Source organism: Xenopus tropicalis, chromosome 8 (genome assembly GCF_000004195.4).
Source record: "Xenopus tropicalis strain Nigerian chromosome 8, UCB_Xtro_10.0, whole genome shotgun sequence".
Taxonomy (NCBI): domain Eukaryota; kingdom Metazoa; phylum Chordata; class Amphibia; order Anura; family Pipidae; genus Xenopus; species Xenopus tropicalis.
In genome coordinates, this window is record NC_030684.2 from 73,913,833 (window position 1) to 73,937,543 (window position 23,711).

The 23,711-nt window shown below is 38.4% G+C and overlaps 1 protein-coding gene across 1 annotated transcript in view; it reads right to left on the reverse strand.

Annotated features, from left to right (window-relative positions):
* Positions 1–3,747: 3,747 nt before the first annotated feature.
* Positions 3,748–23,711, reverse strand: part of slc44a4 (solute carrier family 44 member 4) — a 38,998-nt gene continuing 19,034 nt past the window's right edge. The window contains exons 4-22 of the mRNA XM_018096817.2: positions 23,563–23,641; positions 23,286–23,385; positions 22,936–23,052; positions 21,432–21,492; positions 20,747–20,852; positions 20,557–20,640; positions 20,349–20,461; positions 16,617–16,739; positions 16,429–16,528; positions 16,016–16,108; positions 14,842–14,944; positions 14,272–14,528; positions 11,409–11,503; positions 9,561–9,664; positions 8,644–8,717; positions 8,342–8,412; positions 7,139–7,233; positions 6,941–7,025; positions 3,748–4,769 (exon numbers count right to left, since the gene is read on the reverse strand). Of these exons, the coding sequence (XP_017952306.1) occupies positions 4,645–4,769; positions 6,941–7,025; positions 7,139–7,233; positions 8,342–8,412; positions 8,644–8,717; positions 9,561–9,664; positions 11,409–11,503; positions 14,272–14,528; positions 14,842–14,944; positions 16,016–16,108; positions 16,429–16,528; positions 16,617–16,739; positions 20,349–20,461; positions 20,557–20,640; positions 20,747–20,852; positions 21,432–21,492; positions 22,936–23,052; positions 23,286–23,385; positions 23,563–23,641 (1,985 nt within the window). The 3' untranslated portion in view covers positions 3,748–4,644. The remainder of the gene's footprint in view (positions 4,770–6,940; positions 7,026–7,138; positions 7,234–8,341; positions 8,413–8,643; positions 8,718–9,560; positions 9,665–11,408; positions 11,504–14,271; positions 14,529–14,841; positions 14,945–16,015; positions 16,109–16,428; positions 16,529–16,616; positions 16,740–20,348; positions 20,462–20,556; positions 20,641–20,746; positions 20,853–21,431; positions 21,493–22,935; positions 23,053–23,285; positions 23,386–23,562; positions 23,642–23,711) is intronic.

The window sequence follows — 23,711 nt, forward strand, 5'->3', positions numbered from 1 at the left end:
TCCTGGCTGTGGAGGGGCAAAACCCAGAAATTGGTAAAGTGCTTAGGGTAGCAATGGGAGCAGCTGGATTTAACAATTTCATAAATTAAACTGAATCTATGTGCTTTTACAGCTTGACTGCTTTCTTCATTTATGTAATTTTAGATTTAATCCTTGCATGTCACATTATCACAGGAAAAACCTTATTGCAGTGAAACATGAATGCAATAAAATGCAGGTCCGAATGCTCATGAGTACAACCAGGCAGAATAACATAAGTTCAGTTAATGTATGTGTGTTATGCAGGCTCAAACCTGCACAAAAACCTTGTGTGTATAAGAGCCCTAAGAACATCTAGGCAAAGTTGTGAGTGGCTAGGTGTAAATGAATTCTGGGTCTTAATAAAGCATTAGAGAAAACTAAAATCAACAATTCTATGATGTGAACACCAAAATAATAGTCCAAACAATAGTAATCATTGCATATCTGCTAACAACATTGTTAGCTCCTGACAGGTAACATTGCACATTTGAACCAGATGATTAAAGTTAAAGCATACGCTGCAGTTAGGGTATTGGTTAGCTGTAACACACAGCTCATGCAAGACTCCAAGTGTGAATGGATAGAATCTGCAGTTAGCAAACTAACCACAAAGGTGCAGTGTTATACAGGGTAATCAACTCCTAAGACTATTTTACACATTGAGATCAGTTATTGGGATGGAGCAGACATCTTAGTTTTAATGGAAATTAAATATTCCCCCCTTCCCATGCATTTCTTGAAACATGCTCCAAAGCCAAGCATCTAAAGACATTTGTGATGAAGAGAAAAATAGGGTGTTTACATTTTAAATACTAATATAATTATTTTGCTCATTTCTGTTTACCCACAGAGATTTGGACATTAGGGCTTATTCATTATACATCAGGTACCTGACGAAGGGAGGTGTAGACCCCCCCCCCCCCCCCAAAACCTTCTGTGTGGCGTAAGGGGCTCAATAAACAAAGAAATGCACCGGAAGTTACTACTTCCCTTGCGGATAGCACAGCAGCCCCCAGCACATAATTAACACCTCAGGGACAATATAATGACTTTCCAAATGCTAACACACTCCCTAATAACTAGCCCATATCACTCTTTAAAAAAGGACAGCTACAACCCCAAACTGTGGATGTTTAATAAAACATGTTTCACAGATATGTATTTATTTTTTCTAATTTAGGGATATGAATAATAGCATCTCCCTGTGCAACTAGATTAGTTCTTTATCTGTCAGCATCATGGTTTCCCCAAGGCAAAATAGTATTCTGTTCAGAAGTATCTATGTATGCCATGCACATTTGCAATTTACATATTTTTTTTATTGTTTTCAGTTACATAGCTATACATATATAGCTTGCCAAGCTTGCTTAACACACATGCAGCCAGGTTTCAAACTCTTACTTCACTCAGAAAAGATTACTCCTTTACAAATTTAAGTGAAGCAATCTCTTCCCACACAGGGGTGCATATAATTTGTTTACCAGATAGAGGACTGGTCTGCCTGTACGTTTGGGGATGATGGAGGAGGCTTGTTATAGCAAAAGGCACAGACCGCAATTAAACATCTGATAATGCACCCAAGGCTCCTGTCTCTTCTGCCTACCCCTAATTTCTCCTCTGGGACCTTTTTTCTATTGCGGTTTCTATCCATGTATAATTTATTTGTATCTTTTATTTTAGCTTTCATGCTATTTTCTATTAACTTCTTTTGGCTTCTTTCTGTGTTTCCTAATATTCTTCATATGCTAACTCTTTGATTTCCATGCAGCCCCTGCCCCATATATATTGTACACTCCCCACCATTATTCACAGAAGCAAATGGTGCAGTATCGCATTCATAGAACTTTTTATAAGCTAAGTAACTTTCCAAGTTTTTTCCGTTTGCTCACCATTCTTCTAATTCCTTCTATTGCATAGGTGTACCAGAATACCTTTGGACTTCAGTCGCTGGATTCCCAAAGGTGGATTTATTGTATATTCTGTCCCAGCAGTAAATAATCTCAAGTGGCCCACAAATCACACAATCTTTAAAAACTGCATTGAGAAATGGCTTACTTAAGAATAATAAGCTACTTGCTAAGGTTAAATGGCTTTCCATTCCAGCACATTACTTTTCTTTCTCCCCACATTACCTTTTTTGCAATGAAAATTCTCTATGCTTAATGAGGAGTAAACATTCTGGTATACTGGGTTATGCATACAGTAACATTATCAGCTTACTGCTATCAACCAGCAATTATCTGCACATTATAAACACTGACTATAAAAATAAGATAACTTAAATACTGTCATGGGGGAAAAAATGTTTTTTTTGTGTGTTTTAAGATGCATCAGTTTGCAGTGCACAATTCTGCTGAAAAAGCACTATTATCTGTTTTTTAAAAACGAAACATATATATATATTTTTTTTTTTTTTTTTTTTTTTTTAAATGGTACAATTATTTGCTATGTAAACAGTGTAATTTAGAAATAAAAAGTACACTATAAAAATCAGGAAAGAAACCCTTTAAGAAATTTGAAAATCATGGCATTTTGGGCATTTAATCTCTTTGTATCTGCCCTTTTGTCCTAGTTAGAGCCTCCTCCTTCACTTTCTAGATTCTGCATTATTAGTTGTTTCTGTCACATTTCCCTCCTTCGTAAAATCACAGCCTTCTAACATATTTTTGTGTGTTCAGTAAAAAACAAAAAAGGATTAACTCTTCTAATATACAGTGTTGCAGAATATGTTGGTGGGCGAAATGTTTTGCCAAGAAAAAACACCCATAGACTTCAATGTAGTGTGAAAAATATGCCTTTGACTTTAATGAGTTTAATAAATTTGCTGTTTTTGTGAATTATACCATAAATTTATCAGTAAATATTGCCCTTTTACATCTATTCCCTTGATCCACCATTTAGTGATGGGCTGTGTGCTCCCTCTGAGATCACCTGACAGGAAATACTGCAGCTCTAACTAACAGGAGGAAGGAGTAAGCAAAGACAGAACTCTCTCTATTCATTGGCTGATGAAACTTAGCAGGTGTGTGTGTGTGTGAGCACAGTGCCTCTTAACAGTCAAAGGGTGGAGCTTAGTGCTTAAAATGGCAGTTCTTTAATTTGGGATTATGCAGTAAAAAAGATAATTTATATGAAACAGTGCTTTTCATATGTACTCATCCCTTTCTTTTTCTTCTATTCTTTTTGATAAATTATTCTTCCTTTTAAAATACTGGGTATTCAGTCTCTAGTGATTGATTTACTTCTCACATTGTTCTGCATGGTTTATACTTTCCCTTGGGCCCCTATAATTTCTCCCTTCCTTCCTTCCCCCCCCCATCGATCTTTGACTCTCTTCATGTGAATGCCTTTTCTAAAATAATGACTGTTGGGCTACTGCCACATGTAGCTGTGTCTTGGCCTGCATTTCAACAGCCAAACGGCTTGTCTCTGCATTAAACGGCACTGCGTCGGCCTGGGTGCAATATAAGCTAATTTCAGTGTGAAAATGTGAAAGTATCCATTGTCACTGAAATCCACTCCATGTGTCTGCACCCAGGGCAGTGCAGACACAGGATAGGACGCCATAGCATAGTGCAGGTATATATATATATATATATATATATATATATATATATATATATATATATATACACACACATAAAGCAATGAAAATATTTACTAAACTATCAAAGGATGATGGGGTTTATTTTAGCTGTGTATCTAGGCATACAAATATACAGTATATACACTTTAATAATAAGACCTTTATTAAGCATTCAGGTTGATTTATTATTTCAAGTATGAAAGTGAATATTAGCAGATACAAAATAGCAGATATCTATATAAAAATGTACACAATATCTACACATTAAAGTGCAATTAATCATAGTTATGGCTATAAGAAACTCCTCCATATTTGGCTATTTTTCAAGATGCCTTTTCATGCTGACAAATGTTGTTCCATTATCCCAGTATCACAAATTCCTTCAGATCATAAGGAAGGGTTAAATCCACTGGCTTAATTTTTAAGGTGAGCTAGAAAGGCAGTGTGAGCAGCTACATGTCAGGTCCTTCACAGCCGGCACTGTAGATTCTACATTCTGTGGCAAGAAAGTGGTTAAATGGTTCTATGGAAACCAGATAATATTCCACAGGAAGAAAATGAAAGTGATAACTGTAAAAACTAAAGGAAGTGTAACAGAATAGAGATAAAAAAAACAATTACGTTAAAAATCTCCAAGGCACAAAATGGCTGTTGGGAAATCAATACAAAGAATTTTTTTTTTTCTTTAAATGATTCTGTAATAAATTATTGTCATCCTCTTTAAATACTCTATTGGAAGTTAATATTCTGTATAGCATAGCAGGATAGTAGAATTCATATTGCCTACCCTAATGCTTTCTCACAGGAAATGAGGTCATAAAAAGTGTATCCATCTCTCTCGCACTGCGTGAGGTTTTTTACATTTAGAGGGAAGTTTACATAAATTGTAAACCAACTGGTCACCTGGCACTGGTGACAAGTACTGAAATCTATATGCAGACAGCAAACACAGACATCCAGGAAATGAAGTCCATTCAGGACATTTCTCTTTCATTAGGAACGGAAATAATCATGAAATGATAATGGAGGTAACAAGGTTACTTTTTCTTTGTCTTCTCCTCAGACTTGGGTGGGCGATTTTTCTTGTTTAAAATAGACATGAGGGATTTTGACATGTAATATGGCTTCTCTGGTGACCCATCATTACGCTCTAAATCTTCCACTGAAAAAGGACACAATAGTTTACATTAATAAGGAAAATCTAGTAATGGATTCCCTTGCACCCAGAATATTAACATACTGACCAACATATGAATGCAATTTCGAATTTTCAAGTTTTTGTTTTTTTCACATTTCTAAATGAAAAAGACAGCCTAGCATTTTCAGCAGCTGAAGCTCAGACAGTGACTTGGGGGTGACTGCCCATGCAAAGCTCTAAAAGAATAAAAAGTACAGAGAGGCAGAAATGCAGAGACAGCAGGGGTGCAACTAGAGGAAGCAGACCCTGAGGTTGCATGGGGACCCAGGAGTGTAGAGTAAGGCCCTAATTATTGAGCAATTCCAATATATCTAGAACAAGACAACTTGGATTTGCTGTGGGGCAATAACATCTAGAAAGGCTGAAATGCTAATATTTGAGCCACATTTTGTCTATGAAATAAAAGGCATTAAGTATGCCTGGGTACTTTACCTTTAGCAACCAATACAATGTTTGCATTTAAACAGATGGCCTGTAAATGCTACCTGCCAATTGTTTGCTGTGACCAACTGCACTTGGAAAAAGTGTCTGAATTCATAATATATTATATATATATATATATACACACACACACACACATATATACAGTATATATACACATAATATATGGAGGGAGGGCACACACCACAAAATTGTAGAATGTCTGGGTGCCAGAGAGTTTAAAGGAAACAGAGGACTCTGCACTCAGGACTTGTTTAAAAAAACAAAATAATTTTTTAATGTGCAAAAATCTACGTTTTGGTCACGTTTTGGGATCTTTTTGAGAAAGGTCCAAAAATGTGACTGAAACGTCGATGTTTGCATATACTCTGCTACTGCTCTGACAAATAGAATTTGAATATAGTTTTGATGCTGAGGAAGGTTTCCTTAGGGGGGAATTTAGGAATGGAATTCTAGAGTTAAGTGGAGGAATTTGTTGTAAAAAGATAATAGCAAAGATGAATGGAGGACATGAATGGAAAACACAGTGGAAGAAATTTAATTTGTGCAGGGGGGAAGGGTTTACATATTTTGTAAGTTTTCCTATGCTTTACAGGGAGCCCGAAAAAGGATGATTATAACAGCTGATAGTAGTATGCATGCATGGAAGTGAATTTTAATAATAGCTTGAGACAGAGTGGGATGGATCTTGCCAATATCGTGAAGGAAAAAACTTTTTTGCTTTTTCAGTAGTAAAGCTAAGCTGATTCAACAGGGTTAGTGAGTATGCTATCAATATTGGTTTTCAAAGGGGGAAGTAGGAAAAGGTGTCGTGGAAAGATCATCAGTTTTTTGCTAGGCTGCACTTGAGATGCCACTGAATTATCCAGGTGGTACTACATTCATTAACGTTGGTATGAAAATGCATCAGTGCAGTTGCTCATGGCAATGTTTTCAATATAGTTGGTTGGCCAAAAATGTAATCTATAAAGGCTGGAGTGGTCAGATGTCTAACATAATAGCCAAAACACTACTTCCTGCTTTCAGCTCTCTAACCTCTTAGTCAGTGACTTTAGAGGAGTCCACATGGGACATAACTGTTCAGTTTGCGAACACGCAGGTCTGATTCAAAAGCAAACTAACTGAACAGTTATGTCCCATATGGCCCCCTTTCAAGTCACTGATTGGTTACAGACTGCTAACAGCTGGTACAGATTTACATTTTTTATTGGTGGGAGGGTGCAGCTGTGAGAATATGTTACAGCTTAGTTGGCACTTGGATGGTATTTACGACAACAGCCAGGGGCAGAACAACCAGGGGCGCACTCCCGCGCCCCCTCGGGGGCCCTCTGGACTCTCTCACTGATAGGAATCTGGGGCGTAAAATTGCTCAGCCTGCACCTGGGTCCCAGTGCTAATAGTTACTCAATAGCATTTATTAAAGTGGCCAGCTAGGTTAATGAGGCATAATTTTGTTATGGTACAGATATAGAGCTGCAGATTCCCCACCCCCTCCAGTTTCTGTGTCGTGTTTGTGTGGGTGCGTGAACTATGAGTTGAATTTTCAATTTTGTGGGACAATTTTCTAAATTATGAGAGAACATGACTGGAGTTTGGTGAACCCCCCACAACATACACACACACAGAATGTAGAAACTATGCTGTTATGATATCTCAGTAAGCCTGCCAAGAATCTTTTATTATGTAATACTCACAGAAACATAGGAACAGGGTGTCCACACACATGTTGTAAACGCTAAAGAAACCATGAGAAATCATGTATGACCCAATAACCACTGTCTGCAATAAAAATACATTTAATTAGCAGTGTAAGCAAGAATGAGCCCTGAATTTCATCTCCAGCCACCACAATACAAAAAGTGCCCATGTAGAGGCGCCCTTACTCTACTTACAAGAATAGGAATCCAGTAATAGTTTAACGCTGGGGACTGAAATGCAGGATTTGGAATTGGAATCCGGCCAGAGAAAAAGAAGAATGCCAATACACCTAATGAAACAAATTTAGTTTTAGGGCACAAAAGTGAAAAGAATATAATTAAGGGAGGTGAAAACCAACGCAAACTTGAAAAGTAAAAGAGGTAAGGGAACCAGTGAGCTGAGAGGAAAGGCCATGTTGAAATTGAAATTTAAAAAGGCAAAAAGGTAAGAAAACCTAATGTAACAGAATGTTAAAGTTTTATGGTTAAAACCAGATTTATAGTAGAAATCTTTAAAATTATCATTTGTAATCCGGTCTAGTTTCCTCCCACATTTCAAAAACACAGTCAATACAGTCAGGTTAATTGGCTCCTGATTAAACTGACCATAATGTGTGTATGAATGTGATAGGGACCTTAGACTGTAAGCTCCTCTGGATATAATTTCTGTAAAGCAAAGGGGAATATGTTGGTATGTTGGAGCTATATTAATGAAGGAAAATTTGAGGGGGCAATGGCTACTGTCGCACAAAGAAAACTGTAAAAGGTTTACTTCTCTTTTAAATGTTAAATATTGTACTATGTTTTAGCCCCATCCTATATTTTGACATCTTTAACACAGTCAATAAATAAAAATTGCTAAAAGTAATACCACTTTCTTTAGCAATACACTGATCATATAGCTGGTGGCTTCTCTTGGGGGTAGACTGTAGATCAGTGGTTCTCAACCTGTGGGTCGGGACCCCTTTGGGGGTCGAACAACCCTTTCACAGGGGTCGCCTATGACCATTGGAAAACACATATTTCCGATGGTCTTAGGGATCATTTTATAGTTGGGGGTCACCACAACGTGAGGAACTGTTTTTATGGGTCGCGGCATTAGGAAGGTTGAGAACCACTGCTGTAGATGAAGGTAGCCTAAAAAATATGATGGTCAACTGTCTTCTTGGCTCTGACACTTCATAGACTCATAGATAAAATTACCAACACTGATATGGTTAAAGCGACTAAAAAGAAGTCAGGGTTAAAAAATAGGTACAATATACAAATGTAAAAGTCTTTGTTTAAAAAATGATAGAGCTGAGAACATACGGGGGCCTAGAAAATGTAATAAGGTAATGGGGTGGGGATGCACACCCTCCTGAGAAAAATACATTTTGTTAATTCCCATTTTCTTACCTACTCCTCCAACAACGATAAGCTTCCCAAAGAATATGAGCAAATCAGTGACTTTATCCAGGACAACCACCCTGCAGATAGAAAAACAAGTGTGTTCACAATATGCTGCACTTAGCCTAATAATAATAATAGTTTTATAGCTATAATACAATTCTGTGACTATTTAAATACACAGATAATATTTTTGTGCCCAAACAGAGGGTGTAGAGCAAAATGCACAGAATAGACACTAGTACTGTAAGCATGGTAAGCAGTGTCGCTAACAGCTACGCTGCACAAATTATATTGGGACAGTTCATTACCTTACAATGTTTCGCATTAGAAGCTTAAAAGCATTTTTAGCAGAAACGCAGAAATTTTTCCCATAAACAGCAATCTGTGAGAGAGTGAGAAGATGTTACAAAAATATACATATTAACATAGCAGATGAGCAACAGTTTGTAAATCGGTCCCTAATTTTTCCATGCTTTCATTATTTACCAGACTACATAACTGACATTAGTACAATAGAATGTGTATATATACACATTATATACATATACTGATTGGTAAAGAAGTAAAGAGAGCTGCTCAAAAGAGTCTAAAAAGACAAAAGTCCGTTAAGCGATCCCTTACAAAAAACAAACAAAATCCAGTGTATATTTAGCCCCTTTAGCCCTGGAGCAATAACAGATATTACTAGCTGCCAATAACTTCTTAAATGGACCCACAGATTTAGCAATTACACCTCCACAGCATAAAAATATCCAAACTTCAATGGCCTTAGGATGGATAAGCCTTTTTGCACTGCTTTAGGAATAAAATGTTCCCATGAAATAGCCTTAGAATAACCTAACATATATTAATTATATGACTTGAAAGGTGCCTTTTCTCTAAAGCAACCAAACCCAATATTAAAGGAAGGCACTCATCACCCCTAATAAAGATAAGCTACCTCTCTTTTAAATCTCAAATTCTATATTTTCTGCACTACTGCCCAAAACCGACAAAATTAAATCCTAGCATTTTGCATCTATACGCCAGTGTATGCAAGACTAAAATATTTTTGGCAACTACAGCTGCACCCTATTGCTAATATTTCTCTGTGGCTCATCTTTGTAGGTATTTACCATTTGATTTATAAATAGTGGTCTTGTTGCAAAAAATATTACTGTACTTTGTATGATCTGCAGAGAAGCATAGACAGGTAAGAATTAAATAAGGACATTAGATAGCTTACCATAATATATGCATTGCGATTTAGGAATTTGATGAATTTTTCCAAGCACCAGAAGCAGCATTTCAGGCAGCAAAGTAGGAAACGTGTACAAGGATTCTGGGCCCCTAATATGAAGACAAAAATGCAAATATCTCTTACTCTGTACATACAGGTTTAGGATCCCTTGTCTGGAAACCCATTATCTAGAAAACGACATATTATGGGAAGGCAATCTCCCATAGACATTCAATTATTTTTAAAAAAGTGTTTCCTATTTCTCTGTAATAATAAAGCAGTACCTTGTATTTGATCTGAGCTAAGCTATAATTAACCATTATTGGTGGCAAAAAATCATATTGGGTTTATTCAAATTGGACCTATCACCCAGACAAAAAAGCTGTATAATAAAAGTACTTTTCAAGTTAAACAAGAAACCCAAATTCATTGCTATATTAACACATCCAAACCCATTATAAAAGGCATTTGAAAATCTCAGCTGCCAATCATATATTGCCTGCCCCGCCTCTATGCCTTAGGCAGACAAGTACTTTAACTTCCAATTCAGCTCTTACTTTCCCCTTCCTTCCTAACCATCTAACTCAGTAGCCCCCCCCCCCCCCCCATTCTGGCACATACACAAGATTTTGGGGTGATACAAAGCTTGCCTTAATAACAGTGCCCACAAAATGGCACCTGCCTGCTTGCTGTTATTGTGTATTTCCCAGACTGAAGGAAACAAGATTAATATTACTTATTAGTGTAAGTGAAGGTTATTTTGCTTAAAAAACACAATAGAAAATAATTTTGAATTATTTCTTAGAGTGACAGGTCCTCTTTAATATTTAAGTTATTTTTTAGCATAATTATTGTATGGAGATCCAAATTATGTAAAGACTCCTTATCTATAAGAGGACCCATACCTGTATATAGATATTTTTGCAATAGATTTTTTATTAAATATCTCTAGGGAATAACGGTTATTTAGATTTCTGCTTGCATTTTTACCTTGATACCATTTTGCCATGATAGTTTAAGACAAACTTTACTATTGGTTTTATTCTTAATTAAAATCACTATTAGTTTAATAGAAAGGGGTGAAATTAGTCGTAATATTTTTAAAACAACCCAAAACTTGCAATAGAAGACTTGTTTTATCAGAACCCAAGTGGATTTTCTTCATTCCTGGGTACCTTCATCAACAGCAGGGTCTGTTTCTAACTGTTATGCCCCTGAGGTTCTACAATTCCTTAATAGCACTACAGATTAGGAGAACACGCTAGTCATGGTCCAGCCTGTAAGCCTTAAAAAAAAACTGAGCTAGGGCCCTGTGTTATTTCCCTTAGGCATACAGCACTAACAGAAATAGTTGATTTATAGCCCTACATAACATACACAAGGCACTGTATGGTTGGATAAAGTGAAATATGTTTTCTATTTTAATATCATTAACTTTGTTAAGGATTTGCATAATCTCTCAACAGCAAATTAAGGAGGATATTTCTGAAGGATCCAGGAAGAGAATAAAAGAGACTAGCAACAAATAATAATAATTGTGTTCTGCAGAAGGAAAATTCTCCAAGCCAGTGTCAAAATCACAACCAGACAGTATATGTACTTGTTTGGACTAAAACAGGACTTCAGGACTGAGGAGTGCAGGCCAGCCCGTTGAGGATCTGAATGAAGATAAGGGCCCTATTAAGTCTGTTTGTAGTATGTAACTTTAGTGAGCAGTTTGACCAGTTAAGGAATAACACTCCCTGAGAGGATTAGTTATATGAAAGTCTAATATATATTCTATATCTTTTATATTAATATTAATAATGAGTCATAATCAACCTTCAGACACAATACCACCAGTCTGTTCATTACCTTTAAGTTTATGGTCCAGGTATTCCAGTATTATTCGGATTAGCTGAACAATGGTGAGGATGAGAGCGCCAAATGCCAAAGAGCCAGTATGATACCTAATAGGACAGAAGCATAATTATACATAAGAAAAACAACAAGAGAAAATGGATGGTTTAAATCAATCAGATCAATTAGCTGAAGGGCCTTTATCCCCCCCCCCCCACACTACAGTCAAGAATTTAGAAAGTGCCGACACTTGAGGTTAAGTTATGTTAAGTGTAACATTAAAACACCATTTAAATAAAGGGTAGCTTCTCCCTCCACAATAAATTCCTGGCTGATATGAAAGGGAACAGAAAGATTGCAGCAGTGGAATTAAGAACTCAGCCATTACCATTAGAACCCATATATTACTCCACTGCATATTATTAAATTAAAGAATTCCTAGAGAACAGGGGCATGTCTGGTCTTGGAAAGGCAATAGGCACATAAGCTCTGGCACCAAAGGGTTAATTCATTCAGACTAAAGTTCAGAAGACTGTAGAGGAGAGTAAATATAGTAGGGAGATAATAGAGGGAGATAATTCTCCACAGAATTTGCCCCTACTCTGTCATCAGATTTTCCCTGTACCTGCAACCGGAGCCATTGTTTAGGCCCAGGTGCAGACACACAGGGCAAATTCCGGCTACAAAATGCATACTAGTGCATTTGGAGCCTAAATCCACTCTATTTACCTGCACCCAGGTGATGCTATGGCTTCGGGTGTACATGCAGGAAAGACTGATGCCAGCATAGGGGCTGAATTGCGACCTACATTTATCCACAGTCTGGGAATTAGTCCCTTCTGGCATCAGCCTCAGTGGTTGTAAATCAAATTATGTATGTATGTATAACTTTATTTATAAAGCGCTACTTATGTACGCAGCGCTGTACAGTAGAATACAGTAATATAAACAGAGGTATTAAAATAGATAAATACAAAGTATTACAATAAGCACAAATAAATACAAGATACAACTGCAATAAGTTAAGAGTCAAGAGATACAAGAGGATAGAGGTCCCTGCCCCGTAGAGCTTACAATCTATATGGGAGGGTAACTAACAGACACAAATAAGCAAATATAAGTGCTGTAGGTCACAGTGGGTGACATTACAATATAAACTTTATAAAATTTAAATGAGGTTACTGTCCTGGCCGTAACAGGCATTAATTCCAGGCAAGATGTGGTACATTATTTAAATCATCACAACAAACCAAACTAGTCTAAAACTGGTCATGATGTTCATGTGCCAACATTTGTGGGAAACAAATATAGAATGAAAAGTAAAATAAAAGACTTGGGTTTGCCAGCCTTTTCAAATGCACAGCAACAATATATCACAGCTCCAGTGTCGCTAAGGAAGCTCAGCACAAAAACCGCAACAATAGTAAAGAAGTGTTACAAAGTCAACAGTGGAAAACAATGTAACAAAGCTATTACTTGATACTTGCAAAATGTCCATAGAAGCTCAAAAGTAATGGATGAAACTATTCACAGGCTATGTATCAGTTATATTTAGCTCAATATTGTGACCTCTTCTGTCACAAAATACAGAATATAATCACATCAATGGTAAACATGAAAATACATTTAATAGAAAACAATGGAGAAGGTTTTCCACTAAGTCCATAGAGGATAGTGTGTTCAACCTGAAAATCCATCTACTTTTTCTTTGTAAGAAACTCTACCCCCACTGAAACTTTACCCCAACTGAAACTCTACCCCCACTAATGTTACCTCTAATTTCTTTTCATTGTGTGTGCCAAAAACAAAATATTTCATGTGCTCATAGTCAAGTCAGTCGAAATGAGTGTACAAAATATTTCATTGGTAGCCCTAAATAACCAAGGGACAGATTTACCAAATGTGAGTTTATAGCTTAATACACAAAAACTCACCCACGTTCTATTAATTCCTATGGATTTTTTAGATGCGTATTTATCAGTGGGTGAAAGTTAGAGTTCACCATATGATAATTATTCTTCTAAAAATGCCATAGGAAAGAACAAACCGTGGATGAGTTTTTATGCATTAGCGCTAAACTCAAATTTTGATAAATCTGGCCGGTTGTCAAACAAAATTGTTTGTGCTCACCAGAACTGTTGTGTGCTGGCCTTAAAATCTGTGTGGCTGCCCACAAGTGCATGGCTTGGAGGGAACATTGATCAGCACTACTAATCTTATTCAGAGAGTGACCAATTATCAAGCATTTTAATTATGAAAAAGTATGTCTGTTTTGTGATGAGTCGAATAAACAAGTAGCTAGATATTTACATCTCTCAAATGCCTCTCTGAGTGAGCTTTGATGATTAACAATTTATTCTGTGAAAGTATTTTGAACAGAGTATTGACAAAGATATACAATGATACATGTTACAAATCAAGAAGTAAAGTAAATATGCCATGGGGCTCGATAAAAATAAAGTCTCTTGCCACTTTCAGGGTGAAGGAAAAATATTCATGTCAACATCCTCCTACATGTAATACAATTTGGGCACCTTTTCATCCTTTATCTATGGGTGTAGTAGGGACAAGAGTTAATGTACCACAAGTCCCTAAGATTGTGACCTTTCCTATAGCCAGCAATAGTCTGGTGATAGCCATAGAAAGATTTATCTGCTCCAGTATTGGAGACCTTCTCTGCCCCAGGGATACAGGCTGCAACAAAGTCAAGGGCAAATGAGAAAGCTTTTCTGCATTTTATGGTAAGTATGTGTGGTAGTGTTTTGCCTTGGTGTCTAAAGAAACATTAATATATTTTGTAAATTCACCAGCTACAAGGAAGTCCTTAATCTTAATTATTACATACAAAACGTAATGATATAACAACCAATACACTTACCGCAGGGTACGCATGAAGGATTCAGCCACTGGGAAAAATGGGATATCTTTGGGTTTGTGGAAAGCCCAGTAATAAGATGCAAAGGTCCCAGCCAGGACGCACTGTCCCAGAGCAATGACAAAATTAATGCACCACAGGAAACCGATTACATTATAAATTTGCAGGTTAAAGAGATTGGTTTGGAAGAGTCCTTCGTTATTGTATCTGTAGAAAATACAGCGAGCTTCTTTGCAAGAAGTGCTGGCATTTGAAAATGTCTAGAAATAAAAAAAATTACAAATTAAAATGATGTTCTTTAATCAACACAACAAGTCCTATTATTACACATAACTAAACACATACAAACAAAGAAGGAAGATAGATCAGAATGGGGAAACTTGTTAAACAGGTCAAGATTCTTCAAGGGCTATAGAGCCCTATGGGGAATAGCACATAGGAATGTATGAACAATAATTCCATCATAAAAACGTAAGTGCGTGCTTATTCTAAGTTATATAGTTATTGACTATATGACACATGTAAACCAAATATCATTATAGTAACCAACCAACACTTTACTTTCACACTTACCATGGGATTACAAGTTTCATTTCCTGTAATATTTTCACATCCTGGGACACTTGTGTTTACTGTTGAGATTCGATATAATGGAGCCCCAGAGGTAGCGAGGTATCTGTTTTGTGTCAGGGAACCAAAATCTGTAGCTTCTACCGCATAAGTATTGCCCTGACAGAGAACCTTTGCTCCTATTCACTATGTGCTATGATTGCACTCAGCGTGTGATTTATTTCCTATCATGCCCCCAGAGCACAGCCTTATTAACCCAGAGTTGCTATGCAGAAGGCTGCTCGGAAGAAAAAAACAGAAAGAAAGAAAGGAAATGCACTGCCTAAAATGACAATTTGCAAATAATGCATGTGGAACTTGGTCTGCCATTTAACACCTCAGTTCATTTAAAATGTCAGCGTACATTACAGATCAACACAGCTTGTCATTTTGCAAGTGAAGGGTTTTTTGTTTAGTTTACATAGCTACACTATGTGGGTAGACTTGTAAAACATTATATTCCCTGGAAATCTCATGTATAAATTAGCACCAAATCCACTTTTTCAGATTCAGCCAAACTCCCGAATCCTTCCTAAAGGATTCGGCCGAATACCGAACCGAATCAGCATTTGCTAATTAGATTTCAGAAAGCTTAAATGTCGACGCGATGCGCATGCAGCAATAAAATGTCAACTTCCGTGTTTATGTGACAAAACATCACGTGATTTTTAGGATTCAGGTTCGGTTCCGCCAGGAGCGTGGGTTCGGCCGAATAAAAATACTACTCAGTTGGTTTCACCATGAAGTATTATGTGAATAATTAACAATCTCTATAAAGTGCTGTGGAATGTGTCAGTGTTATATAAAGTATAATAATAGCAATAACTTCTGAAAGCTTATAAAGCCTTCCTAAATTAAGAAATTATTTTTTTATCGGTTCTTCCCTCTCAAGTGATCCAGCCTGCAGGGCAGTTCCTAGATGACATATTATTATCTTAACTCTACAAATACTAATTAATATAACAGAGCACAGCAGTTTAACATTCCAAAAGAAAAAAAAATGCTCCTTTCAGCCTCAGTGCACTAACCAGAGCCCACAGAGCAACTTGTAACCAACACAAAAAGGTTGCACTAGATGTAATCTGCAAGTTTTATTTCCAGCGTTGCTTGGATAATTGTCATGACGTGCAAAGGATACAGTGCGGTCATTCCCCAGTACGCTACACAGACAATGAGCAGCACAAATGTGACAAGAGGATAGAAGAGAGAGGACATTATGTGCCCAATTGCTCTGTGAAGTGCAGTGGCAAAATCGACAGGGTGATCAACGGGAGCAACATGAGACGTACAACAGAGATATGGGTGGAAAGAATGGAGGAGACATGAAAAAGAAAAAAATGATGACAAACTGCAATAATACATGAGGACTTAGTACAATAAGAGAATCAAACATCTTCATGTACACATGTATTAACCAATCCTTTTACCATAATTACGCCTCATCTTATCAATCACTGTAATACATTTGATTATACGCATGCTATATTTTTAGTCCTTTGCCCCTTTCTTAGCTACCGATGGTAAATGCAGTACCCCACATCCCCTACTCACTTGCTGGCTTCCTTAATCAGTGCGATGGCTATGAGGATCCTCTTCCGTAAGAAAAGCAAGACTAACAGAAGGATTGCTTCAATCACAGCCAGGACAATTACTGATGAAATAGAAAGAGCTCAGTCAGTAAAGGGAACAAATCATCCCTCTAGATAGAAGGTGTATGTGACATAACATAATGGACTTACATATCGCCAGCCAGGTTTCTTTCACTCTGAAGTAAACGCCAAGGTTAAAAGTGAAACCCACATTTGCAACTGTTTCCCCTTGCTTGTTCAGAGTATCATACTCCATGTAGCAATGGTATATCCCTGCAATGAGAGAAATTCACAAACTCCTATGTAGGTGATAGAATGAGAGTAAAGGTGACCATAAATTGGTTCATCCTCTAGGGCAGGGGGCCCCAATATTTCTTACTTGTGAGCCACAGTCAAATGTAAAAAGACTTGGAGAGCAACACAAGCATCATACAAGTTCATGGAGGTGCCAAATAAGGGCTAAGATTGGTTATTAGGCAGCCTCTATGCACACTAGGAATCTGGAAGTAAATCTTGTTTTTATTTAACCAAAACTTGCCAGTTATTGGGGGCACTGAGAGTAACATCCAAGGGGTTGGGGAAGCAATATGTTGCTCACAAGCCACTGATTGGGGATCACTGCTCCAGAGTATCAGACCATTCAACTAAATGGATGGCTTCTGTAGGAATAGCCCTACACATTTATGAACACCTTCCTATTATTCCAGTGTCTGAACTCCCAAAACACCCTGATTTTATCCTGCAGACCCACTCACTGCAGATAAAGTGGAAGGACCATTGGGTACAACTCCCACAGAGACACCTAATAGGGCAAAACAGAGTACAAAAATGAGCCTCAGAGGCTGCCACTAAGCTGGGAAAGTTTGCCTGGGAAGATCTGGAAAAAGATCTATCCCAATCATTTGTGGTCAAAAGGGTGCGCAGACTCCCAAACCAGATGCGCACCACCGCCGAGACCAATTATCTCTACACTTCTGAATGCACAAGACCATTATAAAATCTTCATCATATACCAGGCCAATACCATCTCAATATACAAAGACTTATCCTCTGAAATGCAGAAGCAAAGGGCTCAATTTATGGACTGCAGACCCACGAATGCGGACCGTTAACATCCAATATGCCATGATGTACCCGGCAAGAATGCAAGTGATATCTGAAGGTACTACTCACTTCTTTACCTCATCTGAAGACCTGGGGGACTGGTTAGACCACAAGTCACTCTGCAATGAAAATTGCTAATTAGGAGAACCCTCCTAATTATGCCAGGCAATGGTCTCCTACGCAGAACGAGAACGCAGAGGAGAACCTAGCTCATCCTAAGCTTCACCAAACGTTTTTGCCTGTGAGTACTAAGCTTCATAGTTGCAGCAACTGTGTGCCAGGGCCTATAGACATTAACTTTATTATTTTAAGCAGGAAGGAATCCCTCCTTTGCTAACCAAAGCAAACCCAGAGAGCAGCTGTGATAGTTTTTTCTGCATGATTCCACCTGCGGGTCAGTATAGCCCACTCTTGGCTATGCCATTAATTATCTTAAATTTACCATAATCTGGGAAGAGGAACACTGGAAGGGGCCAGCAGAAAACATTGCTACTCACAGCTCTACTAGAGCTTTCTGTTCTGGTCATCTTTGAGTGCCCTTGTTTTAAAGGGTTCAGATATACTGTAACTGACATGACTGCAATGGCTAGGACTATATGTGTAAGATAGTTATAGGTGCAGATGTCTCTGAACATGGGCAGATTTTCATTAAGGCTTAGGGAGCATAAGCCTCCCCAAACCAGTCTGATACTGGTCTGAAAAGAGAAAAAACTCCTTTGTAGTCTTACTTTGCTGATTCATATCACGGGAGGTGGAAGGAGCTCAGGTATTTTCAGCCAATACCTGCACTGCTGTACCAGGACTTAAAGGAGAAAGAAAGGTAAAAACTAAGTAAGCTTTATCAGAAAGGTCTATGTAAATACAGCCATAAGTACTCACAGAAACGCTACACTGGTTTCTCTGTCAAAAGATTTCTTGTGTCTGTAATTCATGTGCCAGAGACACGCAGCTCTCTGCTCTCTCCCGTCTCCTGCTCCCCCCTCCCACAAGAATGCTAAGAACTCACTTCCCCCCCTTAGGAATGTGGATTTGAGCCAATCAGCAGGAAGCGGACTCATAGTCTTACAAACTGAGCATGTACACTTGGTCTCGGTGCAGGAGTGAGGAATTATGGGAACTTTCTTTACACAGCTCAGTGTTTTTTCTTCCTGTTTGGCTTTTGATCATCTGAACGGGAGAAATATGGGGAGACTTAAGGGCACTATTGAGACTGAAGGTATGCCTGCAGCTTGAGAATAACTCTTTATTAGCCTTTCCTTCTCCTTTAAAGGAACAGTTCAGTGTAAAAATTAAACTGGGTAAAATGGATGGACTGCACAAAATAAAAAATATTTCTAATATAGCAAAAATGTAATCTATAAAGACTGGAGTGAGCAGATGTCTAACATAACAGCCAGAACACTACTTCCTGCTTTCACGCCCTCCCATCACTGAGGGCGCACCTTCGTCGTTTGCTATTGTGACACGCAAAAACACTCAAGCTTTGTGGAAAACAAATGTTTTAGCTATTAGGTACAGGGAATGGAGCTCTTTCACATATTGGGGTATAACGCAGAACCCTTTCCTTGTTCTTAAAATCACCTAGTGTTCCCTACATTACCCAATGATTTTAAAGATTACCTAGACCAACCCCTAATAGTAGAAGAAACAATAGAAGCAATAGGGTCCTTCCAGGTGGGTAAAGCCTGGGGGCTAACGGAATACCAATAGAATTTTATAAAGGACATGCCACTGTACTAGCCACACTCTTGCTGAAAACCTACAATTATGCACATGAAAATAAAATCGTGGCAAAAGTCTTGGCCAGGAGACAGGGGAAGGCAGTCACACACTGACACACTGAAAACCAAACTGCGTTTATACCAGGAAAAACAACTGCTAATAACATCAGAAGACTTATGCTTAATTTAACAATAGACCCCGTAAATGTTGCTCCCGCTTGGTCAACTGGACAAACACAAAATATCAAAATTATTATAGCCCCAAAAATCCTATATATTCTCTGGCATGCACCTACTAGAATACAAAAACCCTTCTTTAATGAGCTGGCAAAACTCATCAGACTATTCATATAGGGCAGCTCCAGAAGCAGGCTATCTCTAGCAATATTACAAAGACCCAAACAGGAAGGAGGCATGGCCCTACCAGACATGCTTCTGTACTACTTAGCTACAAATATGTACCCTGAAATATTCTACACCTTGGGACACTCTATACTAACTATTGCAAGCCATTCTAAAGACTAATCTCCCCAAAACACGAATTAAAATCAAAGCTATAAGCAATCCTATACTGGTTTCCCAAAGGCTAGTCCTTAAAGGAACAGTTAAAGGTGGCCATACACAGTAAGATCCACGAGGTTGCCAAGCGAGCGGATCTTCTCCAGAATTAAAAGATGTTAAGAAGCCAATTTTCCTCATCTGTCAATGCATCAAGCACCTGGTAATATGGTGCATTGGCAGATTATATTTTCAGATATGTCAGATCATCTGCGATTCAACAAGACCATTTGCCAAAATGTACTTCTGACAAATCATACATGTTGGTCACTATAGTTGGGTTGGGCAGTATTGTTAAAACTGCCTAAACAAAGCTGGACAAATATATAGCCAACTGAAGGCAAACTTAAAACAGTGGAACCAGAAAAAGCAGTGTTCTTGGAATTCAAATAAAGAGGAAAGGACCATTGTAAATAAGGACAGTTCATAAAGGGTGAAATAACCATTCAAATATTCACATCACAGTGGGTATAAGTAAGTGGTGAACAAGTATCTGTACCATATCCAATAACCCCAATGACACCGACGATAAGCACCCAGACCAGGATTCCAGCTGTGAAACGCAGCAGGATCAGGAAGAGAAGGCTGACCACCATTGCAATAACCAGTGCTCTGAGAAACAAAGACAGGTTGTTTTGAGAGTCAAAAGAATAATGGTGCATAATATTACATGCAATGTAAAATAGCCAAATGTAGAAATTACTTACGTGATAATCCAGGGCCAAGATTTGGCAAAATCTTCAAATATTTTTTTCCCAACATTCTGGAAATTGAAGGAATCTAAAATTTGACTGAAACAGAATGAGAAAGTTTTGGGGTGTGATTTTTTTGTGGAGTTAAATTTATCAAGAAAGACCATGATAGAGGAAGTGATGGGAAATCAAAATATGATCTTACCCAGCAGCTTTACTGATGCTGTCTTTTGACTGATTCACGGATAAGCCATTAATGGCGAAATTAGAAGGAAAGCTGAGATTAGAACCTGGGAAACACCTGTTAAAGACTAAAGGAAAAGACAAAAGATGCTGTGTTGGATGTTCAGCCAGGTGCAACCCCCTTCTGAAAGAGCCAGGATCGGCGCCTCACTATCAGAGACAAACCCTATGTCATAAAAGCAATAAGGATCCAATACTCAGGCCCGGATTTGTGGCGAGGCCACAAAGGCCTGGGCCTAGGGCGGCACAAATTTAGGGGCAGCATGCCACCAAAGCCTCAATGGAACTTTTCCCACAAACGGAGTAATGGGGACCAGGCACACACAAACTTCAGTGTGTCCTCTCCCCACCATATCTGAGTGAGGCACCCATGTGCGCGGGAATGGGGGGGGGGAGGTCACACCTAGGGCAATGGCATAAGATGATTTGTTGCCCATGAGCAGAGCAGATTTCCCTCCACTAAAAAATCTCATTAGCCAACACTTATTAATATGTGGCGATCTCCATTATTCTGCATCTCTACTTCTCTCCTCACTACATCTGTTACATACAAATATATGAAAACTTGCACTCTCCAAAAGTTCCATGCTGTCTACCCCCTGCCTTGGCCAGCCCCACAAAATGCTAGCCTATGTAACAGTACTCACATGAAGCTGAAGGAACAAGGAACACAGGACACAGCTCCCTAGCTGCAATTTCTGCCACAGTCTGAAATTAGAGAGAAACAAATCACTTGGGAAAGTGCAATAGTATATATTTACCAATCAGTGTACCTCAGATTTCAAAAACTGCTAAAGGTCTAAAGTATTGTGACATCATTTCATAAAACAAGAAGAAAATTTGTGCAGTATCACATACAACTGACAAAAGTGTTATGCTTATGGAGCTTCAAAAGTGTTATGCTTATGAAGATTTAAATTTCCAAGTTCAATCGTGCACTTATTTTTTAAAAACCTCAAAAACTTGTTTGTGTAAATATGTAAATAACCAACTTGAATGTAGCAAAATCACATTTAACTCATCATTTTCAATCAGTCTGCCAAATCACAAATCATGAAATTTGCTAATACATGATGATGAACTCATCAGCTTTTAGATGGCCAAGTATTTTTTTAGCTTAATAAAGGGTTTTGAGATCCCCAAAATTGTCATACATGCAAAAGCCCTGAAAGAAAACCTAGTCATTGAGTTCTACAGCACCTCAAAGCACACAAGCTACCAAGTTTCTGTTCAAAATAACAAGAAAGCAGTATAGCACCCTGACCAGACCAAGGATGCCACTGGTTGGTGCATGTAAGTGTAGACTCAGCGCATGTGCATCAAAAGGGTCACACAAGTGAGCACTTTATTCTACGCAATACCCATTTTTTCTAGCCATAAGCTAGACATGCAAATGACTCCATAAAGTCCCATTGGCCAACCATACACTCAAAATGCTTTTTTAATAGCAGAGATATATGGATATATGACTCTGAATTAAGCTGGCCATACACGGGCAGATCCGCTCGCTTGGCGATGTCGCCAAGCGAGCGGATCTTCACCCGATATCCCCACCTACAGGTGGGTGATATCGGGGGGCATGTAGGCGAATTCGATCGTTTGGCCCATTCTGCACGTGGCAATGGGGCAGTTGGTTCGGGGACCGCATCAACGAGCCGATGCGGTCCCCGATCCGACTGGATTTTCTAACCTGGCCGATTGATATCTGCCTAATTTCCGGCCAGATATCGGTAAGCCAGGCCCCTCGGTTCTGCCCGTACACGGGCCGATAAGCTGCCGAATCGGTCCAAGGGACCGATATCGGCAGCTATAATCGGCCCGTGTATGGGGACCTTTAGGCTGTATATATGCTACTAAATCAGGGGTTTTTGATGTATTGTTGGCCACAGGGACATTAAGGATTCATCTGCATATCTCCACTAATAATAATACCTTAAGTGAAAGTTAAAGCCTCTCATTTTTGGTTGTAAGGCAGTGCTGTGTGTGTAGCATGAGGCATGTCGATACATTCTGTTTAAAAAGGCTCTTTGTTCATTTCTTGCATTTGAGAAGGGCTCTTTGGCTGCTTTAAGCCCTTCTCAGCCTAATCATGTATTTTATTGCCTCTATATTTTAATTAAAACAGTTCACAAAGATCATATGGACACTCACAAGTGCTGTGTTGGTCAGATTAATACTCGGCTGGCAATATTCCTGGAGATATACATCAGCTGGAGTGCTTCCAGGCTTTGCCCATTTAAAGTCTGCAGGACAATTAGCAACACAGACCTGATAGACATAGTAGAGAGAGAAAAATAATGGCACTACAACATAATTCAGTATTGTGTAAGCAGTAAAACCCTATAGTGTACAAGGGTGCTGGAATGATAATAATAATATATACACATACTCTTTCAAGAGTGCATGGTGCACATATACACAGTGGAGAAGTCACTCAATCAAATGCAGTGTAGAATGGTGTGAGATATAAGCAATAAAATTTAAATTAAAGAAGTAAATACCTGTGTGGTGGGACACTGCAAGCCATTCATTGCTGCAGCCAGGATGTTTGTGCCGGTGATGCATTTCAGCAGGTCATAATACAGCACATTGGGTTTTCCCCTGATACACAAAAAAAATATTTAGAAGCGGCCAGATAAGGGAAAAATGGAGCAAGGATAGATTATAGAATAAAAGAAACAAAGAAAAAGTGAAAATCTGAAGAGGTATAAAGGAATGCAGACCGAGAGAAGACAAGTGTGAGCAAAGTGCAAAGAGTGGGGAGGTCTGCATACTTACTGATTTTCCCCAATTCCACAGTACATTCCTGTAGAATTGCGTGGGTATATAACCTGGCGAGGGTCACCATATAACCAAGCTAAGGAAACAAATTAAAATGCAAAAAGCAGAATACATAACTTTATATTGAGCAGGCACACCAATTTATG